This window comes from Polyergus mexicanus, unplaced genomic scaffold, assembly GCF_030449975.1.
Source record: "Polyergus mexicanus isolate NDT 795.1 unplaced genomic scaffold, iyPolMexi1.0 SCAF_19, whole genome shotgun sequence".
Taxonomy (NCBI): Eukaryota; Metazoa; Arthropoda; class Insecta; order Hymenoptera; family Formicidae; genus Polyergus; species Polyergus mexicanus.
Window position 1 is genome coordinate 5,354,178 of NW_027223339.1, and position 24,117 is coordinate 5,378,294.

Sequence of the window (24,117 nt, forward strand, 5' to 3'; positions counted from 1 at the left end):
CTCGTAAGAAAATCGGCGCCAGGCGCAAAATAAAATTGCGAGCTGTCATTATTAGTACGTGCCGATCTGTCTCGTCGTTTCGCCTTTACATTGTTCTTATTCGTAAATGAACCAGCACTTCTTCCAACTAAAGAAAGAGACGGAGAAAGGACACAAAGAATGGGCGAGTGTGTGAGAGAAAGAATGACCGAGGAGGAAACAAAGAAAGAGAAATGAACGAAAAGAGAAAAACATAAAGAGAGAGAGAGAGAGAGAGAGAGAAAGTATGAAAGGGAGATGTCGAGAAGAGGAAGGAGAGTTAGAAGGGAAAACGAGTCTGCGCTATACGAATGTACGTAGTTGTGGTCGACGAAAGATTCATGATCGAGATGCAATCGCGTTGCTAGATCGAACTCGCGAGAATTCCCAAACTAGCCTGAATCGACAAATCTGCCTCTCGGAGTGCTATGGTACATTAGTTGCGTTTGCGGATTTTTTTTTGAAGTATTACATTTTGTATTTTTAGTACACGTGTGCGTATACCGCATTCTTTAAATGTTTTCTTTCATAATATCGAATCTCTAAAATTAACATATCAATTTTTAAATATTTTGTTTTGAAATATCTTAGCCTTATACTAATAATATCTCTCGAAATTTGGAACATCTTTAATATATAATTTAATTTTTTCTTTTCTTTTTCTCTTCTCTAAAATATTCCATTATTAAACGAAAAATATTGAGATATTAAGCAACTGCCACTCAAGACTGCAAATCGTTAGAAGAAGATGATAAACGAATTCTCGAGCGGATTCAATAACGCGTCTGTTTCCAAGCGAGTTCCATCGTTGACGATCACGCGAAAATTTCGCACGAGGCACAGGCGAAGGTGAACGACTGAAAAAAAAAGCGTGACGGAGCAGAGAACGTGAACCGGACCTATCGTCTGTACGCGTTAACTAACCTCCGAAATAAATAATATTTCGAGATCGAGATGTGTGACATTCCATAAAATTATTGATCCAGATTTATAAATTAATCATGTAACATCCACGCGAAAATATTTCGATCAGATGAGCCGCGTCTATTGATACGTCAAGCGTAGTGAAGTCTAACTATGTAATACGATACTAACGGTCAATATTGTCGAGAATTGGAAGTTGAAACATTAAAATTACGATTGATCGGTTTATTTACATTCTCTATATCTTATTTAGGTCACAAATATAAAGATAATATTTATTTATGTTACGTTACGTTAAAATCTATTTCGATTAGTTTATATATCGAAAAATAAAATATTTTATTATTATTGACAGCTTTCCAAACAATAATTTATATTTCTACATTTCATTTTTTTCGTAACAAGAAACATCATTGCCGCTGAAAAGTCGGCTATGTATATGTATTTCCATCAAAAAGGTTATTGATACGTGACAACAATGACAAAAAATATTTATGAGCATCTGTTCGAAATATAAAATACACACTTTGTAACGAAAATAAAAGATTATATATCAAATGTAGAGTATTCTAATTTTACATAATGTAAATGTCTTTCTCTGCTTTCTTCTTAGGATGAGACAACCTACGATATTCTTATTTATACATTCACACATTAATAATTATTTCCATATTTATTGTTTAATTCTTTAATCTTTAGTGTGTATATTCAACCTCAACAATACATTTTTCAATCATTTTTAGCAATATGAATTAAAAAAATATATTATCTAGTTGCGTTTTTTATTATTATATATCATATCTAATAATCTTCGCACAATTCATATTTTCTTTGCAATGTCTGCAGTGTTTCGGAATCGAAAATACGTTAAAAGCCTCCTTGATTTAATTGAAGAATTCGAAATATTAAATAGGGTTCCTACGTGCCTTTTATCGTTTACTCGCCCGCTATTATCGAACATGCTTAACCGAAACTGTCGAAATATTTGCGAGTTCCGTTCAATTTTTGTCGTTAACGCGCAAAGAGGGACAAAGCGAAAACGAAAGGCGGGAAAGAAGCGAGCCGGCCTGCGCCGCGCGAAATGAAAGCGCGCGCGCGCACGCGTTTCGGAGCGAGCTTCAGAACGCGGAGTCTGCGCGTCAAATGAAGGGAAGGAACTCACCTTTTGGTCGACACGCGCACTTCCGCCCCGCCGTCTCGATGAATGAAAACGCGCACCTCTTTCGCGCGTGACTGGAACGCACGTGCGCGAATCCGCGACACGAGGGAAGCACACGCGCGCGCGGAACCCGTGGGAGAAAAGAGGATCGAAGGGATGCGATTCAAGTTAGTATACACGTACGTTTATACGCGACACGAAACAACACACCTTACCTCGCGAACGGCCGTCGCGACACTGAACGCGCCGCGGACACCTGTCGCCTTCGGCCGACGGTGCCGCCGCCGCGCGGCTGAACCCCTACCCTCGGCCCTCGGCCCTCTACCCGCGCTCGCAATCGTTTTTGGTAGCACCTTAAATCGTATCGTTGTTCTATTTGAACACGATTTTTATACAATTTATATATATTAGGGTTCGCTATTATACGTTTAAACAAAAACACACATTTACACGTACATTTAATACATCCGTTTATTAGAAACATTTTTCCGAATATACGTGTTTTAAATCTATGGCTTATTGTTAGTATTATACGTTTAAACGAAAATACGTTTACACATACATTTAATACAATACATCCGTTTATAGAAACGTTTTTTTTTTATAATTTTTTTATTTCTATATTAAGTATTTTACTTTTGAATGTACTTTATTGAAATATTTATCATAGATATAATTATGTGGTTGTTAGTTAAAAATTGTAAGAATACATCTATAGAAGAATTTTTTCTCTCATCTTGAACATTTTTTTTTTTTTAATATAAAAAAACGTTTAAGTGTAGTAAAAGCGGGAGAAATATATATACATAATAACGTCAAAATAATATATTCGAAAATAGACGTTTCCAATAAATAAATGTACTAAATATACAAGTAAACGTGTTTTTGTTTAAATATATAATAGTAAGCCTTATGTGTAAACGTTTTCCTGGAAGCGAATGTAAACGGATAAACGTTTCATGATCACATGTATATCCGAAAAATCCCGAATAAAATCAAAGCCCTAATATATCTTTGAGTTTTTGAGAATTTATTTATATGTGATAAATAATTCTCTTCTACGCTTTTTTACACATTCAACGCATTCGCGTATTCATTGTCAGATAAGGAGTTTTTATATAGAGTTGTATAAAATGTTTAGTAATTTTATTTTTGTTATCTTGTCTTTCTAATCTAAAGACTCTTTATTTTATAATCCCTTGATATAAAGAATTCTCCCCCGCTTAAACCTTTTTTTATATATATTTTATTTAAAGAAATATTCTCACATTATTCATAGAATGCACTATATTTTTAAATAGACTACAGATAATATTTCAAAGATTTGGAATATCTTATATACATAGCAAGCAATTTTTTAAAATTTTGATAATATATTTTTTAAAAATTAAGATGATAGTTTTAAATGTAATTTACATTATATATAAAAAATTCTAGCATTAGAAGTAACGGTTAAAGTAAAAATCAAAAACGATTCAAAAACTTACCGTACAAAGGATTATAATCTACCGAAGAGAAAGCAGATATAGAAAATGGCTGAAATAACAATTGGGCAGTGAAAAAATAATCAGCCAGTGCAATATGACAACTATAAGCGCGATATACGTATTATCGACTGTATACTACAAACAAATTCTTATAGTGGGGGGCAGGGGAGCTCACATAGTACAAAAGGTCGTTTCTGAGCCTATAAAAACGTGATGGAGATTCATTATAAAGGATGGTAAAGCTGCCAATTCATAATAGTGGCAAAATATAAATAATTTTTGCATGACAATCGAGCAAAGTGATCAATTAAATAATTATGAATCTTTTCGTTTTACAGAATTGCATTTACATTGCAATATAAATTACGAATTAATCACAAATTAAGACACAATGATTCGCGTAAAATATAATTCTACTATAATAAAATTGGATATTTAAACATTAATGAAAACTGCGACGACATCATAACGAGTGATTATTAACCGAGACGCGATACATGAAGAACGAAGCAAGCACTCAACAAGCAAGACTCCTTTGTTCATTCTGCTTTGTGTGCAATATAAAAAAAAGGTATAGAAGGGTAGGAAGAAGCTTTTTCGTGCATCCCTAGCGAGAAACAATAATGTCGCGCACGCTTTCACGCCTCTTGATCTCATTCATTCTTTCATAAGTCTTTGTTCACAGACTCTTTTCGGTATAGTCGGCGATGCACGCCTATGGACGACTATCAACAAAGATATCGAGATGCGAAAGCAAGAATATTAAAAAGGTAAAACTATAAAAAGCATGTGTTCTCACTATTTTTGGCACGAGACTCCACTTGTTTTAAAGAATATCCGTACTTCGAGCAAAGTAATAAACATTGTTTTATTGATAACTTTATTATAAAAAAATTTGATTCAAGTATAATTTTCTCACTTTTTATGCTCATTTTTACAAAAGCTTAAATACCAAATAAAAAACTAAGTAAAAATTGATTAAGAAAAAACCTAAAAAACAAGAGTATTTCTTTAAAAACTTTCGAAACAGAATTGTACTCTTTTCAATTTAATTCGTATTGTTTATTTTATTATTATTTATCATATTTTATTTAATACAATTTAAAAATTTAATCTATTTGCTTTTTTAATCATTTTCTGTTTACATTTTTAAACTTTCTACTCTGTTATATTAATTTTTTAATTATTTGTTACGTTTTCTATATTTATATATAGACTTTTAATTAAATAAAAGCATTATAGACATCAACATAATGTAAGTTCGCATGACAAAACTTACCGGAATATAGCCATCGGGTTGAATTCTCTTACTGTCACTAAAAAAAGAAGAAAACATAATCATATGCAATGATGTACATTATATATAATTGTTAAATTATTTACAGATATCAAATATATATATATAATTTACAATCTTTAAATTCATACTAAATTATCATTATGAAACATACCGGTTTCTTCGTTGAATCAACGGTGTTTTCGGCGTGCTGTCATGAATAATCACCTGAGTTGCATCTATTTCTTCGCACTCTGAGCTGTTTTCAAAAGAATCTGCAATGACAAATATATATATATATATATATATATATATATATATATATATATTGTATATATATATATTATATTTAATTATTTAAAATATTTTAATATTTTTACATTTTAAATATCCGATTTTGTGCATATTTCAGAGATCTTAGTGCTGTATAGATATTCTCATTTCTCAAATATCGAGTTTACTTTTTGCTCTATTATTATTTTATATTATTAGATAACATGTCTTAGCATTATGGTTTTACAAAGATTTAAGCCAACCCAGTTTGTTGAACATGATTCAATACATCAGACTGATACAATGTAAGCTGGGTACGATAGCATCGATCGTTAAGTGACACTAAATTCATTCTCTCGACTCACCCTCTTCAACGCGTTCCTGTTTACGAACACGGGAGAGAACAGGACTGTGGCATAGGGCAACTGTATCACCGAGCATGTCGTCAATGTCAGTGTGCCGACCAATGAACAATGGCAAGGTGGAGGACCGTTTTCTTGGTGATAACCTTCGAGTTGTCGGCACATTGTCATAAGGTGAATCCCGTCCTCCATAATTGTCCGGCGGGTCAGGTGGATTTTCGATCTGTAAAAGAAATAATGAACTTAAACGTTCTGTAATCTCTGTGATAATTTATGTGAGAATTTGAATAAATCATATGCATTTTATATTTTTAATCGTATCACATTTTTCAAAATACGGATGATAAATGCAGTAATGTAATATATTGTTATACATCAATGTCGATAATATTTTTATATTATTTTTAATATGTAATTATATATATATATATATATATATAAAGATTCAATGATAAATGTTATATTATTTAGACAAATCAAATTATTTATTTTCATCAATCTTTTTATTTTTTCCAACATTAAATTTTAATCGTCTAAAACAATCACATGAAGACAAAAAAATTCTTTTAAATTCAAAGTTTAATTTTGTATGCATCTTTAAAAATAATTCAATACTCATAACAAATTAATTACGAGAAAGTAAAAAAATAATCTAAAAACTTTTATCTTATTATTTAATATAATAATATATAAATAATATCTTATTATTTATTTTATTAATATTATTTTATTAAATCATATATGTGTCATAATCTTATTTTTTTTTTTTTTTTTTTTGGATTACTCCAATCTTTCAGGATCAGAGATTTATGGGATTACATATAATAATTAATTTTACCCCTTCCGGACTCGCGCGATCTCCCAACGGCTCCTCGGATGGTGGTGGCGGAAATTCGATAGGAAATCTAGAAAGATTTTTCTTCACGCGCGTTTCAGGTTCAGGGTTAATGCCGATATCGATCTTCTCGTACGACTCGGAGGAGTCGGAAGTGCTATTGGCAGTTTCCACGGGAATCCTGACGACCCCGTCAGGAACGTTCGAGGAGCTGTCCATCCACCATGCTTTCTCTCCGGATTCAATATGCCGGATCTTTTTAAGCGGCTTTGAAGAATAGAGGCTCTCGTTGTCGACGAAGCCATCAGGTTGGTCGACACTTTGACTATCGGGAGACGCCACAGGGATGACCTCTACGCCCTCCGGAACATTCTCGGGATCATCGCTCATCCACCACGCTCGTTCACCAGATCGCTGATGCCTGATGCGGTTTCGTCGATCGGCTGATCGAAAACTGCCTCGATTGGAACCTCGTCTCGAGACGGGAGATGCCGATGAGGGTGATCTCTTTGTTTCTTCCGCTGGAACATCGTCCAACCACCAGGCACGTTCTCCCGATTCTTGTCTCCAAAATTTGAGCTTACATTTTCCTGCCGACACGTGCGATAAATAAAATAAGAAATATTTGAAGAAACTGTTAAATTAAAAGAATTAAAAATTAAAACAAAAAATATGTAGTATTAAACTTTACGTATCTAAATGTAATTTACTTATCTTACATTAAAATATATAAATTATCAAATTGTATTTATTATAAAATTTTATATTTTTATTATACATAAGTTGCAATATTGTGATGGGACATATTTAAGCTAGATAAATAATATATTATTATCTAAAAATATTTTTACAAATATTTAATAATTAGCTTACCGTCATCCGGTAAGGCTGTGCTAATTGTTGTGTCCTGACTGATATCTTCGTTCCATCGATTATCCTTTTCAATTCCTTCTGGAACGTTATCAGAATTTGAATCCAACCACCATTTCTCTGCAGAAGACTGATGTTGAATTCTCATATTATTTTTTTTTATTTCGTCATTCCTCTCGGAATTAATAAAACTAGGATCTTTTGACAGGCTCTGGTTGATCGATTTCGAAGATGATAGCGACTGTCTTGACTTGTTACAAGCTTCGTAGTTCTCCTCGTTGGAGTCAACCCAATTATCTGATTTACTTGCATCACCTGAATCTTGACTCCTATTCTTAAAAAAATTCGTCACTGGTGCTAGAGCTCTCATCAAAAACGACTTGGCTTCTTCTGTTTTCGCTACACGATCACTTTTCGATCTTGGACTAGATGGTGGCCTGGGTGGTTTCTCCGTCATCAAAGATATCTCATCTGCCGATGATGCCAACACGCTTGTTCTTGATGATCCCGCACTGATCTTGCCTCTCATTTCGAGCGATTTGGGCGATTCTGACGCTCGTTTTCTTCTCCGTTTCAAATCCGACCTGTCTGCATGTTCATCATTATCCTCGCTGCTGGAAGAATTTACGGAAATCGACTGACTACTATTGCTAGAAACAGACGTCTCAGACGGCCTCTTTTTCGTTCCGCAAGGTGACTTTGATTCGTCTCTCGATTCCTTCCATTTCATTGAGCCATTTGAACCGCTCCTTCCGAGCATATGCTTTGATTTTCCCGAAAGAGTCATTAATCTTGATTGACCAGACTTCATCGAAGATTCCGAAGAGACAGCCTGGGGAATGTGTTCCGTGGTCATCTCGGAATTCTTGGAGCTGACGTAGATGGTTCTCTGGCTCTTCTTTCTTCTCGCGCACTTGGAGCGCGGCGTATCGCCGTTCTCCATGTTCAAAGTCGACTTGCGGAAATCTTTGTTCACGTACTTCGCTGCCACGATGCACTTCGATGTGGCAGCGGTCGTAGCATCATTTTTCGGCACAGGTGGTTTGCCGCGCGCGTCCGGCGAACCGCCTTGTCGTAGATTCACTGATGGCGGAACCAAACCGCCGGATGACTTGCCGGACGATGGCGGCGTCGTCGCTTTTATTTTTACACTCTGACTCGTCATCAAACTAGTTGACGACGATTTCGATCTGCCAATTGGCATGTTTACAGGGGATCTATCGGACGAACCGGTCCGCATTATTTGACGCGATATATTCCTCGCCGATCCATTCCTAGATTGCGGTGTCGAACGATTTTGTAAAGAACCGCTTTTAATAAAAATACAATAATTACGTGAAACAATATTTATAAAATACATTTTCTCTTTATTAGATTCTCTAAGGATTCTTGCGGATTTACGATCAATCTATTTGCTCTATATTTCAATGACGGATCATTTTTTTTTATTTTTACGGTAAAAATGTGATAATAACTAAAAGTGTATATATTATATATATAATTTCTTAAAAATTAATTGAGAAAAATAACGTTGTTCTCTCTATTTATGCTCGTAGAAACTTAATTTACGAAAATTTTTTAATTCTTACAACTAACTTGCATACAATATGTAATATATTAGCATATAAGATTATTTTATATTGCTTGTACTTTAACATTAGATATTGCAAAAATTGTGCTTGTTAAAAATTGAAAATTAGCTTGAAATGTGACATAAAAACGTGCAATTAATATTGTAATCATATATTTATATCACAATAAAAATAAGTTAAAATCAATTATATTTTTAAAAGCATAGTTAATATCGTATAATATAAATAATTTCTTTCGCTTGTATGTAATTGCTTATAAGTTATATAAATAATTACTTCATTAGAAAGCAGATTTACATACCTCGATGTAGAATCTTTTCTTTGCGAAATATCACGCTTTTGGGAAATAATTTCTTCATTTTGATTTTGACAATGTCCTTCTACAATTCGAAGAGACTCCTCGGTCTTAGAAGAAGAACTGGTATCAGATTTGGGAGTGGATCCTCTCCTTTCACAGTATGTTTCTCGTTTCGGTGATATTATTTCAGACTTTGAAGAACATTTGAAAATCTTTATTTCGCTCTTTGGCGAACTACGTCCAACCCGCGGAACAGATGGTTTTCTTTGGTTATATTCATGGCACCTGGACACAGAACTTTGTCTGCTATTCCAATCTTCGCGACTACCGTTGCTTTCCTGGGAATCCTCCATTGAATCATCTCTGCGATGAAATGCAACGTTCTGGTTGAAAACTTTGGAGCTATCAGGATTTCCGCTCGTTTCAGTTTTTCGTCCTCCGCAGGAACACTGTTCGCTACCTCGTATTCTACTTTCATTTATTTCTTTATTCGCGCTATGAATATTTTGCGCGTTCGACGATGCATTTGAGTCATTAGACGTTGAATTTTCATTGCTAGTCGTGCATTTTAAACCACTGGGAACTTTCTCGTTTCGATTTTTATTGCTAGAACTATGAGTTTCCTGACTAGAACTCGACGACTCCTTAGTAGCGGATTCATTTCTCGTGGTCGCCGGAATTTCGTTCGTTCTCGTATACGCGAAGCTATTGAATCTACTACTTGAAGAGTTTGCATTAGTGAATCCTCTGGACGAATATATAGATGGACCTCCAATCGAAGTTGTGCCTGATGACGAGTATTTATCCAAATACGTTGACCAGGGTGCTCCGGAGATTCTATTGTTGCCTCCATACCTCGAGAATCTCGATGTTTCTTCCGTTCGATCACATTGCGTCTCTTCGTCCGTGGTATCCGGTAATTTTCGAGCTCTGGTCACTTCCTTCTGATGAACGATACCGATTTCCGCTCGCCTGTTTCTGACATAGGAAGAAGAGGCTGGAGGTGTTGGTGAAGTACTTCTGGTCATCATCGTCAACGTCACAAATTCGCTGTCAGAAAGCTTATTGTTGCTTTCATCCTCTTCCATTCGATTTGAAGTTTTATATGCTTTGTCAGGCATAGTAGCAAGCCTTGACTCCTCTTCGTTTTTCTGGTTAATAGACTTAGTATTAGCGTTTCTGAATCTGTCTGTTGCGGAATAATTTATGGCTGTGGGTATTCGTTCGTTGCTTCGCGATGAGAGAAATCGTGAACCAGCTGTCGATCCAAATCTTGTCGAGATTGTGGTCGAGCTTGATTCAGACGTACCTAAACAGTATAGATTTAAAACTAATTGTTTATTTGTGTCAGTTTTGATGATTAAATAAACGAATAAGAATATTCATTACAATGGAGAAGAATATTCATAATAATATTCTGGAGTTTAAAAATTTTCTACTTTTTTTTTGTTTTTTTTATGAATTACAAAATAATATCTGTAAAGTGAGTCACTAATAATAATAAAATTAAAAAATATCCTCTTTTTATATTTTTGTGATTTATAATACAACATAAATTCTAATAAAACAATCGCACTCACTGGGCGATGCAGCTGAGCGATTATGAGACGACGCTCTTGAATAAATCCTGAAGGAGCTTGTTTTTCCGACACCGACTTCCGGACTGGGTTCGCGTGATGTTTTCCCGGAATTGGAACGTAATCCTCTATAGGAGACTGGCGGATGATCCTTTTCGATTTTGCTGTCGCTGCCATAATTTCGTACGAAACTCGATCCAGAATATGTACCGGATCCGTATCGTGATATTCCTTCGGGCTCTCTGCTCTTCCCTCGCGAAGCCGGTCGGTTATATCTGTCCAACACGGAAGATGGCCTCTCCGATGTTTTGCCAGCTGAAAACGAGTACTTTTCAAAGAGAGACGATCTACTATTAGATAGCGGGCTTTTCACGCTCACGTCTTCAGACGAAGATCTTCCGGAATGTAATCGATTTTTGTCAGCATCTTTGGTATCTGCATAAGAAGAGATAATTTAAAAATAATATTTTGATTTCATTCTAAAAATATAAGTTTTATATATGCATATATATATATATATATACATATATATGTGTGTGTATGTATGTATGTATGTATATATAATTTTCCTTTTAGACTATATGTAAATAATGTAAAAAAATTATCATATACACACAATACATATTATTGTAAAGAAATAGATATCTTACATGAATATTTGAATGTATTTTTGTCTTCAAATTTATCCTTTTTGAGAAAAGCGTTTTCAAAACCATCGAACGCTCGTTCCTTGTTGGCAACACGAGTGGAATTTGATGTTCCTCCAGAATAGGCGCTTCTACAGCTTGCCATATTTTCGCCGGAAGTATTCCTACCGAACGTGTTAGCAATACCGATACCGGTTTTGCTCCGATATGCTCCTGTATTACCCTGCAATCGCAAATAGAAAGAACTATTATTCTAATCTTATAAATTATTAAAAGTAGTATGGAGAGTCAGATATTAATTTAGAGAATTAAAAAAAGGATTAATAAATAATTAAATATAAATTATTTAAATCACACATTAATGATATTATAAATACTACGCACATAACGATCATTTTTAAAGAAATTTCCACTTACGTTAAATAATAATTACTCTTTATTGAAGAGTGTTAAATAATAAACAATATATTATGTGAATTTAATTAATCATATAAGAAATAATTTTTTTAACAATTATACATATAATCAAATATTTTGTCTATAAATATATAAAAATGTTATATAAATATATGTATTTAATATATGTATTTAATACATGTATGTAATTTTGTACAGTATGTAATAATAATAAATTAATATTTGATTGCAATACTGCAAATTAAATCTTCAGTTTTCTCTGATATGTAATTGATACATATTTATTAGAGAGACATGTAGATAATTAATAATTATATATCTTCAATAGAAATATGAAATATTAATCTAATTTTACATAAAATTAAATAAATTGGTGTAAAATTGATTTAATTTAATTATTAAGATAATCGAGTTATGAACTTATGTCCTTCATTTTTTTTGGTAGCTTTCTATCATTAATTACTTAAATCTCTCTTTGATCATAAATAGAATAATGAAATGATGAAATCAACGGATGAGCGGAAAACTATTTCCACGAAGTCTAAAGCAGACTAATAGGCGTCATTCGTGAGTGTGCGAAAACGAAAAACAATAATTTGTATAATTAACATAAATTTGGCGAAATGCCCTAATCTCGAAATAGATGGATCAACCTGGCCCGGGAGTAATAACCTTAGCATTTCTCGCTCGTACAACGGGTGGCACAAATAACAATTTATATTTCTTCAAGTTTTTGAAAAATCAAATTGTTTTCATATCTCATCCCTATAATAATCAATAATTATAAGTAATGTGAAAACTAACCGTGAAAACTAATGTGAAAACTAATTGTGTGGTCTCTGGTTTTAATTTTATCTTTAATTAATTTTAAAATAATGAGAAGCCGCAATAATGCACTTATAGAAAAACTTTCAGTTCATTTTCCCTGCTGCGATGTCTATAAAAAATGTCATTCATTATTATCCTAATAGTATTCGATGCAATAATAGAATTATAATAGTCGTTCTCCTTAATACCGTCAAAATACCCAATCCCGTTATCATGTCTGCGCCGCCGGTATTTAAACTACGAAAAGATGATGTTTAATAACGCATCTCTTTTTAATCGAACAAAAATTTAATTGCCAATTATATAACATCAAGTAAATATTTTGCAATAAAAATTTAATTTGAAATAATAATTATAGAGAAAAAATTAAAACGTATAAAAAAATACAAATTTATTAAAATATCAATCTGTAATACTCACAAGAAATTAGCTTTTTTGCTAGTTTCTATTCAGAAATTTATAGCCGGTATACTTCGGATAGTTTCTGTCCAAAAAATTCTGGCCAGTTTCTGCCTTTTTTCTTTGTAATCAATCATCTTTTATGTAGCAGAAAGAATAAGATAGAAATGGAGAAACGAAGAAGAATAAAAAGAAGAAATTGATACAAGTAGTCTTTGCAAACTTCTTGAGCATGTTACGATCGATCTATTCAATATCGATCAATGATTTATTAATGATTTTAGTTTGCTAATCCGTCAACATCCTTTGACAATAATACATAATTCTCCAATATGATTTTTATTATGATATGTCAACGCATCGAAAGCGATATTGGATCGAGTGAATCTCCCGATACTGCTTATGGAAATAGCTATTTACAACGCTCGTTTCATCGTCAGAAATTGCTATAAGTTACTAGATAAATCGCTCTATTTCCGTCGCACAAGCAATCGGCCTCGTTACGCGTGTTCCCAACAAACTCTTTTTTCTGTCTTTACAAAATGTATGAACGGCAATAGAATGCCTCCATATAGACTTTCCCTCTTATCTCTATCGATGAGATCGAAAATAGTTGCAAACGTGCACGGCTTTCTATCTCTACTGTGGTTTCTTATCTTTTTATAATAACTCGTACGACTTCTATGTTGCTCTTAATGCAACTGCTGCACGGCAAAACAACGCGTTCAAAAATACATTCAATTGCATAAAATACAAATCTATATATTGCAGTCATATTTCTTAATAGCAAGAGTTTTTTTTATAGAAAGTACCAATGATTTCATCATTTTTTCAAATTCATGTTTTAGATATATTTTAATAGAAAGTTATCTTTGCGGTTCTTTTGTTAAATAAAATATAAAATATAATATATATATATTACATTTTAAAATATTATATATTTTATAAAATAGAATTATATATTTTAAAAAAATAGATATGCGCTTTACAAATACTTTATCGGCTTGAAGGATAAATTCCTTAATGGAAAAATTTTAGCTGGAGTATAAAATACGCCAGCGTTAAAACGCTGACAATGCATTTTATACACAAACTTATGTTTGCACAATGATAACCATTCCGCATTGCAAAATCTATATTTGACTGTGCAGATCTATACGCGCAGAAATAAATATAACGGCATATCCGTCCACATTCGGCTCGAAGATTTCGAGTTTACGTGACTACGAGAGCGCAAAAAAAAAAAAAACGGCTATTCAGCCATCAATAAATCTGGCATCATACTATCGCATACAAACGTGCATATACGCACTATTGCATATCATACGGAGTAACTATGTCACTATATGTTGATATTTGCATTTATTTATATCCGGATGCAAATATTGATCGTTGAACATCATCGTTTCCGCGCGTTATATTTCCATGTCTCGATTCTCGAGAATCATATCGAAAAATATTTATACGCAGAGTTATTTTTATTTCTTAATTTTCAAAATTTAAGATTTATGGTAAGTGATGCTTGTATGTAAAATAGAAAATATAGTTTTGTTATTAAGTAGTATAGTACACGTTTTTAGACATATTCATTCCTTTTACTTATATAAAATAAATAGTGAAGTCTGCCTATGTTCTCCCTCCATCTTTTAATATGCGATATTTAATATGTGAAATATTAGATTACTATTTGAAGATAATTAATTATGCTTTTTATATTTCGATTGAACATTTTACTTGATTACCATGCTTGAAGATATTTCTATAAGAAATGATTGTGTATTGAATGGTTGGTCCAGAATATAATACAGGAAGAAAGAGTCTTTACAAAATATTTTTATGGCTCAAATATGTACGAGCTATAAATATTGTAAGTCTTTCTTTTCCGTGACTTAGCATATTATCGCTTCAAATGCTTCACTTATTTAAAGAAGTATTCAAGCTTGCGACACACATAGAGAGACACACAGAGAAGAAGACTGAACGTTTTATTCGCGATGATGCGATGCATTCTCAATGACACTGATGAGGATGTGGGCGACCGATGCATCGTGATATCAGCTTGAGGGGAGGCCAGATAATTGAAGAGTGTCAGCCTGATTTAACCTCTGGCGACTCGGTACATTATTATAATTTATAACGCGCAACCAGCTGTCATAAGCTCGTCGGAACGAGAATGTTGCTTAATTGTATTCTTAAATGGTCAAAACGCCATTGATCCTTCTAGACCACCCGCTAATAAACGATTTCAAAAATATAATCTTTTTTATAATAAGATCAAAGAAATTAAATCTTTATATTGTTAAATTTTTTTACATTTTTTTATAAAATAGAAAAATTTAATAATATTTTTTGCGCTTCGGTATAACTGACAATACTATGTACACAAATATTCAAGCTTTATTTTTAATATTATAGTAGCATATACATATATATATATATATTATATATCCTCATGTACATGTTAATTATTTGTTATTAATTGATTACTTTGCAATTATTATGCAAATTATTTAATATAGAAAGAGTGAATATATATTATCCTTTTCTCCCTCTCCCAACAAGGAAATATGCAGTTTTTACTCAGTTATCTCACCAGAAAGCAAATTAGGTTGTCTACCTCAACGGCGGTCTGTTATTTTACGATTCACACGTTGGGCACATGCCAAGATTTTCGGCATATCGTGATGTGAATCGGGGAAGTAATTTTAGGGAGCTCCGCCACACGTGTGAACACGTGATGATTTCAGAAACAAATTTTGCATAACAGTCATGGTTAACTGCTTTAACGTGCTTAACGTGCTTTTTCGGCATGATGATAGTTAACTCCCTTTTTATATATTATATGAACTACATTTTGTGACACGTATTAAAAGAATGCATTTAAGTTTTGTATTATGTTTGATATTGGAAGAGATCACATGGCGCAAGTGGATAAATTTCCATCATCCACTTTATAGATAGGGGAGCAAAGTATGTAGTTATTAATATCGTAAGAAAATTATAAAAAATTGATTAAAAAACCAAAAATATGCTATAAAAGTACAAAAACTATACCTATCAAATAAATAATTATAAAATCATTGAATACTAAGTATTACATATACAACACATTTTACTACAAAAATTTATATTATTGTATAATATAAAAATGGGAAAGTAGTTTATATTTTTATGTTATAATATTTGAAAAAATACGACCATTTTACTTTATATATTATTCTTAACTTAGGAAGAAAATTATCAATTATGTATGATAACAAAAGTATCATATGCTTTAAAAAAGAAAAATTTATATATACAATTTTAATTTGATAAATAATTTATCACGTCGTAGATCTCTCTTTCTGTTTCTGTCTCTTTCTAAAAATCTGCTTTCGTAGTAAGCTACGGTAGAATATCCGGTGAAATACTTTAACTTGCTTGAAACCTTAGCAGCGCTTAGAAAAAGTGTCAAGCAAAAAGATTCCTTCGCGAGCGAAGTACAGATTGAAGAATGTTAGGGTAAGGGCTCTGACGAGAAAATTGCGACGGCCTCGCCGTGTAATTGGAAAACTTCTGGCACTGTATAAGCTGCCGGAAGTTGCGGCTAAAGCCCCCTGTCCGGTTTCAAAGACGGCCAACTTTTCAGTAGCGTTACGAGCCGATAAATCGCTCATAATTACATTGTCGTTGTTAGATCGTGCGTTCGACGATACAAAGTATAGTTTGTGCTTCTCTATTTAATGTCTTTTAAGATCTAAAATGTTCAAGCACAGTTCTAGAAAACAAAAATATATTACTATGTGTCAATATGCTATGATTCTTCTCTGTAAATATATTTATTAAGTTAAAGCTCTGGTAATATAAAAGAATAAAAAAATAAGAAAGATATCATACATATTTTTCTTGACTAAAAGAATTTTTTAAATTGAAAAAACTTATAACACAATACTATACATAATTAATAATATATCAGAACTATTTCTTGAAACAATATAAATTAAATTATTATACATTAAATTTATTTCTGGCGCCCAGTTTTGTTATTATAAAAAAGTGAAACTTCTATTATACGAGTTTAATTATAAATAAATTTAGTTTTAATTAATATACGTTAAATTCAATATTTCTCATATCAAAGCTGAAAAGGAAAACAAGAAAACAATAATTATAATATATAATTAAAAAAAAAAAAAAAAAAAAAATGAAAAACTGTTTACCCGATTTTATATAAATCTTTGATAAAATAGCTGCAATGAATTAGGTAATAAATGTAAAATCTGGGAAATGATGTATATTCAATTTGCAATCGCATGCAGAAATGAACTGGCTACAATTTCAGCAAAGCCTCGCAAATTAAATTTAACACCGACGAATGCATCATAAATTCTTCCAACTACATGCAAACGTCTATTTGGTCTATCAAACAAATGTATAATATTTTTATTCTTCTCTTGGTATGAAACGCATATTTTTTAAGGATCTTTACTCTTTTTCGCTTTCTTATCATATGCAACTACAATATATAACAAATCATTTATGTAAAATAATTTTTTATTGTCATCGAGATAATAAACCAAACACCACAGACAAAAATATATTATTATACGTTGTAAGTTAACAGAATTAAACACTTTATAAATTAAATACAAATATTATGTATAGTTATTATTTTTATCTTTAACAGTGTTAGCAATTTTGAGCTTAATTTGCTAAGACATTTTACTTTAATTAATTAATTGTTTTTGCGCATAATTTAAAATCTAATAATCCTTTCATATCGTTACAAGAAAAGATTAATTTTCATTCAATTGGCAGCAATTCTTTATTATTATGAATAATTCTTTATAACTAGACGCGATTTGTTAAAAATTTCGCATAGGTAATATCAGAGAAATCGTTAATAAGAATTTTAGTTGGCGAGTGTAAAACTTTTTGCAAGAAATGATTTTATTTTGAATGCAAAAAATTCCTCGCGTAACGAATCGCTGAATATTTGCAGACGCGGGCTTATCGATCCGACACCATACACTAGGTCAACTTAACGCGAGGTGAAATTGGGTTCAATTCCGACAATTGATCCGCGAGATCAGCTGTGTTTGTCAACAACATTGTTGCTCGGCGCGATGCGACGCGTTATTAACAAGACAACGACGTCAAAACAGGGATGCATCGATGCTAGTTCTGGCACGATTCCGAAATACCCAATTTTCACTGGAAGTTTGATGACAAATATTTCGGCAGCTTTGATTCCGCTATCGACTTCAATGAAATAGTTGCGATGTTTGCAACACACATGCTGAACGGTATATAACATGATTCGATCATACAATTCTTTTTCATTGAAAAAAAATATAACATAATAGAACTATAAACACAGTTCACAATTATTTTAACACATTCTCACACTCGTACAACGGTACTATTAGACTGTAATAAAACATTCTGTCTTTTATTTACTATTTTTGAATTTTTTTATATTAAATGCAAGCAAAATTAACTATTTTGAGACGTATTCTTATTTAAGCGCGCTGAAAGAAAAATGTATAATAATTTTAAAAGATAAAGTTTAGCTTTTTATAATAAGAAGGAAAAAAAGAGAGTAAAAGAAATAGAAAAGTTTTAGCATAACTTAAAATACTATAATTATGAAAGAAGAATAACATATATCACGATAAATATAAGTTTACTGATATTGAAAATGCCTTTTAAATCTTTTCTATCATAAATAACAATATTTTATTTTATTTTATTTATAACTTTATTTGCTGTATTATAAAAATAAATGTTAGAAAAGACGCGCTCTGCATTTAACCTTAAGTGGCAAAGCAATTTTTTACTTTAATTGTAAATCGGTGCGCATTTATTTGCATAAAGTATGAATATAAATTCCAACTGTCAGAACTTCATGTATCCTCTGTTCGAAGTTGGTGACAGAGTAAACACGTGATAGTTTTGGCATCAGTTGAAGTTTATGATTAATTCAATGGTATGGTTTATAACTAGTTTCTCTCGTACACATCTGTTTCTTATAATGTGCACATCTGACAGTTCCGCACTCTTCCGAAATCCAGAAAACAAAGTCTGTCTACTTCCGTCGTTACTGATGACAATGAGTGAAAAAGAGCAAATGGACGATGTTTAAATGTAATTGTCGCAAAATCTCGTTTATAACCATCTATGCTCTCACCTTACATGCATTCATTTTTGTTCCGTTCTGTCTGCGAAGTATCTTTATATCTCTCTATTTTAAAGAGAGTATGATAACAAGATTGATGATCAATTTTGCGTTGTATAATTTCTTGATATGCAAAAATAAAATATTTTTGTAGCACTTTCTCATATAAAAATAAAATTATTTATATGTATAATTTTAATTTACAATTTAAACTTTCCGAACGAGATTTCCAAAATAACCTTCTTCATTCGTAATATTTTTTTTCAAGCAATATTTTATTATACATCTTATGATATTCTTAAAAGTCTTTTAACGAAACATCATGAAAATTAAATCCGATGCATTGCAAAAAGTCCGTCTTTCTCAAGTAGATTCGAGTCGCGTGGCGATCAATTCTATTGCGATACAAAACGAATAAAGCAGATATAAAAGAAAACGGAATGGTACGGTCGATTAAAAGCATTCGCACCATTGTTTGCAGTCACGATTGCTCCCCTGAAATGTTCAAAGAAGCCGTTAAATCTAAATTCGCATCTGTCCGGATTTTGCGATTACTTTACCCTGCATCTTCGTTAAAACATTTTAACATATACGAGCTCTCCTAATCTCTCTAAACACATACTATATACAGCAAAATTATTAACATTGTTTCAATTATTTTTCACTTTTAGTCAAATCATCGTTTTTGCCATATTTAATAATCCTTTCTGTCTATTGTCGATGATATAAAGCAGCGAGTTTGAAGATATCTTTTCTTATGCAAAATTAAATAAGTCCAAAACTTAATCCAAAACGTAACTTGAACTTAAACAGCGAGATTATTTTACGAAAACGAATAAAATTAAAATGAAAATAATTTCTATGTATGTTACACATTTTGAACATATAAAATTTACTAGCCATTTTCAAGTTTCAAGCCTAATGCATCTGATGTCTTGTCTAGGAAGTAGAGCACAAACACACGTAGTAAGTCTAAATTTATCCAGAGTTTCGAATGTACCTCGTGTGGTTTACTTATGCTGAGGTTAGTAATTTGATCAGTACAAATGTTACCGTTGTTTTACATGATTTTTGTGAAAAGACAAGAGAGATATATTCATTGATGTATCAACAAGGGGAAAGTATTTTTCACATAAGCGAGTATATTATTTATGCTTGTAAATAAATGAAAAAAATATGCAGAAAATTGAGATGACAGGAATATTAAAAATGATTATTGAAAAAAAGAGAATGCATTAGAAACACATTATACATGACAAAAAAATGCAATTTTTTAAGCGTAATAATTTTGATCTAGTATTTTTATGTTCATATTATATATTGTTGTACCTCTCTGCATTCAATATTCTCGCTTATCAATCTATTCATGGCAATTTTTATATACCAATAATTAAATAAAATATCTAAAAATCTAATAATTTAGTAAAATAAATCAAGAAAACGATACGCAATGTAAAGTAACAATCAATTTTTAAGGAATTGTTAAAGAAGCGATGGTAAAACGTCATTTTATTTTACCTCTTTCAAATATGACATTGTTTAATTAATTTACTTCTTCATTCTTAATTTTAAAATGTTTGCACAATATTTTATTTTTAACATTTTATTTGACTATATAAAATTCTTTTTTCATTCTGAATTAAAAATGTATTGTCATATTAAACCAGTCTACTTTACAGTATATAGTATATATATATATATATATATTTGTTTTCGACAGCAAAAGTAATTCGGGAAAAGTCCACAACAAGTTTCCTGTCTTACGTCTGATACATCGCACAATGTGTTCCGTTCGCGCATTATAGCAAGCAACAGTCATCTGAAAGAACTCGAGAGGAGGACGATTCTTCCTCCGGCCCAAGGGTATACGCTGTTGCATCCAGGTCGCGTACAAAAATCCTTATTGCTCAACGACGGTAAATCTTATGCAGGCTGAAGAGACCTTTCGGGAGTTTTCGGCAGGGAGTCTTGTGCTTATGCGCGACATATACTGTATCAAGCTTGATGCGAATCACTCGTAAGATAAATCTATCTTACGCAGCCCGGTACCATTGAACCGCTTTGAAATTCGACACCCGGTACATCGTCTCCAGCGCCGATCACGGACGTATATATCGAGGGAGAGAAGAAAGCTTTATACACAAATATACGTAGATGCGGGGCGCGGGCAGATGCCGTCTGGGAAAGACCCGGCTAATTTTGCTGGCCGCGTCGCGTCGCGCCGGGACGACCCGCGGTGCTCCGATGCACGAAAATGTTTCTGGGAGGCACGCGGCCAGGGATTCGTACTTGGAAGTCACTAACGATCGCTTCGACCTCCTTCGATAAACGATCGAGCTACGTCCCGGCCGTGCTGGACTTTCTGCCGAGGCGTGATCGATGTTTTATGGCCCGCAGCCGTTCGTAGTCTGACGCGAGTCAGACTGTATCTACTGAATGCACGGGATCATCTTTTCTCATCGCGATATATTTTATATTGCAATAAGGAGATCTGGATGGATTAGTTTGGAAAAATATGTAAAAGCTTTTTTAAAAACTTATATTCTTTAAATATTAAGTAACGTGCTTTTATAATTTTTACTCTTTTCTCACTCGTTTTACTTTGAAAATCCTACGTTGTCGGTAAATACAAAAAATATGCTTATTTTATTTTATATCAAAACTAGAAATATCTGTGCTTTCAAAAATACTACTAAATTTTTTCTTTGTAAATCATTTTCATAATAACATGATTTCTTGAAGAAGAAAAAAAATCTAAACATTTTGCTGAAATTTAATATAACTCGGTCTAAATAATTAAATATACCTACAAATACGTGTATTATCGTATCTCTAAATATGGTCGCCCTTTTGCAGAATTTCATTTTCTCCGTGTTAAATTCTCCACCATGCAACATGGCATAGTCAAGCCGGTGCAATTCTAACGAAACATTCGTGATAAAGGGGAGAATTTAATTGCGAGCTTGCGAGATCTACAATGTTCGCGTTGGAAACACTATGGCATCGCGCCGCTCTGGTTGGAGTTTTAAACTAAAAGTGAAAAACTCAAGGCATGAAAATGTAAACCGGTGTGCAACCAACGACTATAGCACAATAAAACGAACATGCGGCACACGTATGCGAACGTATCGTGGAAAATTGTACATCCAACGTATCGCTCCTCGACAAAAGAATACGTCCGCATTATTGTTATTGAGAGAATTTTTCGATTTAGCGGTATCTCGCGAACAACCAGATTGGTTTGCAGAAGGAATAAGCGAGCATGCGACCTGGACCTTTGAACGATAAAGTTAATGGACTTCATTTACATTGCATAATTGCGACGAAAGCGGAGCCAGCGCTCAAATTATACGCGAGGACCAACGACCAGAACCAACAGCAAAGGTGCCCTTTGAATATTCGGTATGCTTAAAACACTCATTTACACTGTACACGTTACATACATCAGATCCGCGAGACCGAGAAATAATCGCCTCGCTAGATGACGTAAACGCTTAAGAAAAATTATATGATAATATACATTTGATACACTATTGGATGCTATTGATATAAGGAACGCAACATGTGCGTTTAAATCAATTTGTGTCACAATTTATATTTATGATGTATAAATATATTTTAGTCGCATAAAATTAAAATAAAAGTTTTAATAAATGCAAGCAACAATTAAAATAAATTATCTATCAAATATTTTATATAAATTTAATTTACTTTAATTTATTTTTGTATATTGACTTGTGGCCTTTATTATTATATCGTTGCATTTAAAAACTTATTCAAAATATATGCTATTTTATTTTAAATCAAAGTAATAACAATATATGTATAATAATATCGTAATCGTCAAGCATTAGACAAACATATTGGAATATAAGTGATGTTAGATTCCTTATATAATACTAACTCTCTCTCTCTCTCTCTCTGCATACATATAAATTTATCGTAACGATAAATTAAAATCAGTTGGTAGAACCAACTGTTAGAAATTAAAATCGTTATTAATAATCATCTAAACATTTTTTTTACAGCAATATAAGAGAAAAAAATAGCTGAGCAAACTTCACGAATGCAAATCCTGCTATCCATTTCAGTCGATATCTCCACGCAATACGCTACAATTGGAAGCACGTGGTTAAATATCAGTGAACATCACAGAATAAACGAGATTCATCAATTTCATTGATCAAATAGAAATTACGTTCATTCTGATACACGCGTCATCGCGTCGTGCTAATATAGGAACCTGCGGGTATTTTTTCGCGTGATGAATGAAGAATAAAAATACCAGAGATAGAAGACCTCGTAACTTTCAATGCATATTCGCGTATAATATTGCTAACGAAACTGCACGAAAGGTAAATAAACCGATGTTCAAACTAAAGAGATCATTAGACCGGTCTCATCAGCGAATTAACACATAAAGAACTTACGTAGCTCCTATACGATGCCATAAATTCTCTGCCCTTCTCAGGATGGCGAAGAAATCTCAAAAGAAGAAAACAGGTCTCCGGAAACGCTTTCCGGAATCAGCTTCATGAACCACCGTCAATCACAGGAGTAGCCACACCACCGTCAAGCGATTCACCGGCACTAATCGTCCAACTGCGATGTTGAAGCAAACGGGAAGTGACGGGTATCAAGGCCACGGATTACGGAAACGATCGATCGTTTTGCGGAAGACTTCTCCGCGACCTCACGGGAGAGAAAAGTAGCGAGCGAAGCAAAGGCGCTTCGTTTCGAACGAAGCTCGGACCCTGAAGAGCCGGCGACCCGCGAGGCACGTCACAGTCCCTCTTCTTCTCTTTTTCTCTCGCTCTCTTTATCCTTTTCTTCTTAGAGTCTCTCTGCGTTTCCTCTTCTTTCTTCTTCTCGGCTTCCCTTCCGCTGGCTTCGTGGAGTTATAGCGATGAACCGTTCCTTGTCGCACTCTTAGCACTCACTCGAACCCTATTTTAAGAATAGCTTTCTACCTTCTCTGTCTCGCTCTCCGTACGTTTC

The 24,117-nt window shown here is 32.9% G+C and overlaps 1 protein-coding gene across 1 annotated transcript; it reads right to left on the reverse strand.

Moving 5' to 3' along the window:
- Window positions 1-2,269: 2,269 nt before the first annotated feature.
- On the reverse strand, window positions 2,270-24,093 carry LOC138941614 (serine-rich adhesin for platelets). The gene is given in 10 exon segments (XM_070311441.1): window positions 2,270-2,454; window positions 4,864-4,904; window positions 5,040-5,139; window positions 5,503-5,722; window positions 6,338-6,924; window positions 7,208-8,514; window positions 9,098-10,403; window positions 10,675-11,106; window positions 11,322-11,541; window positions 23,550-24,093. Coding segments are annotated over 10 exon segments (4,419 nt in total). The 5' UTR covers window positions 23,571-24,093.
- Window positions 24,094-24,117: the final 24 nt, after the last annotated feature.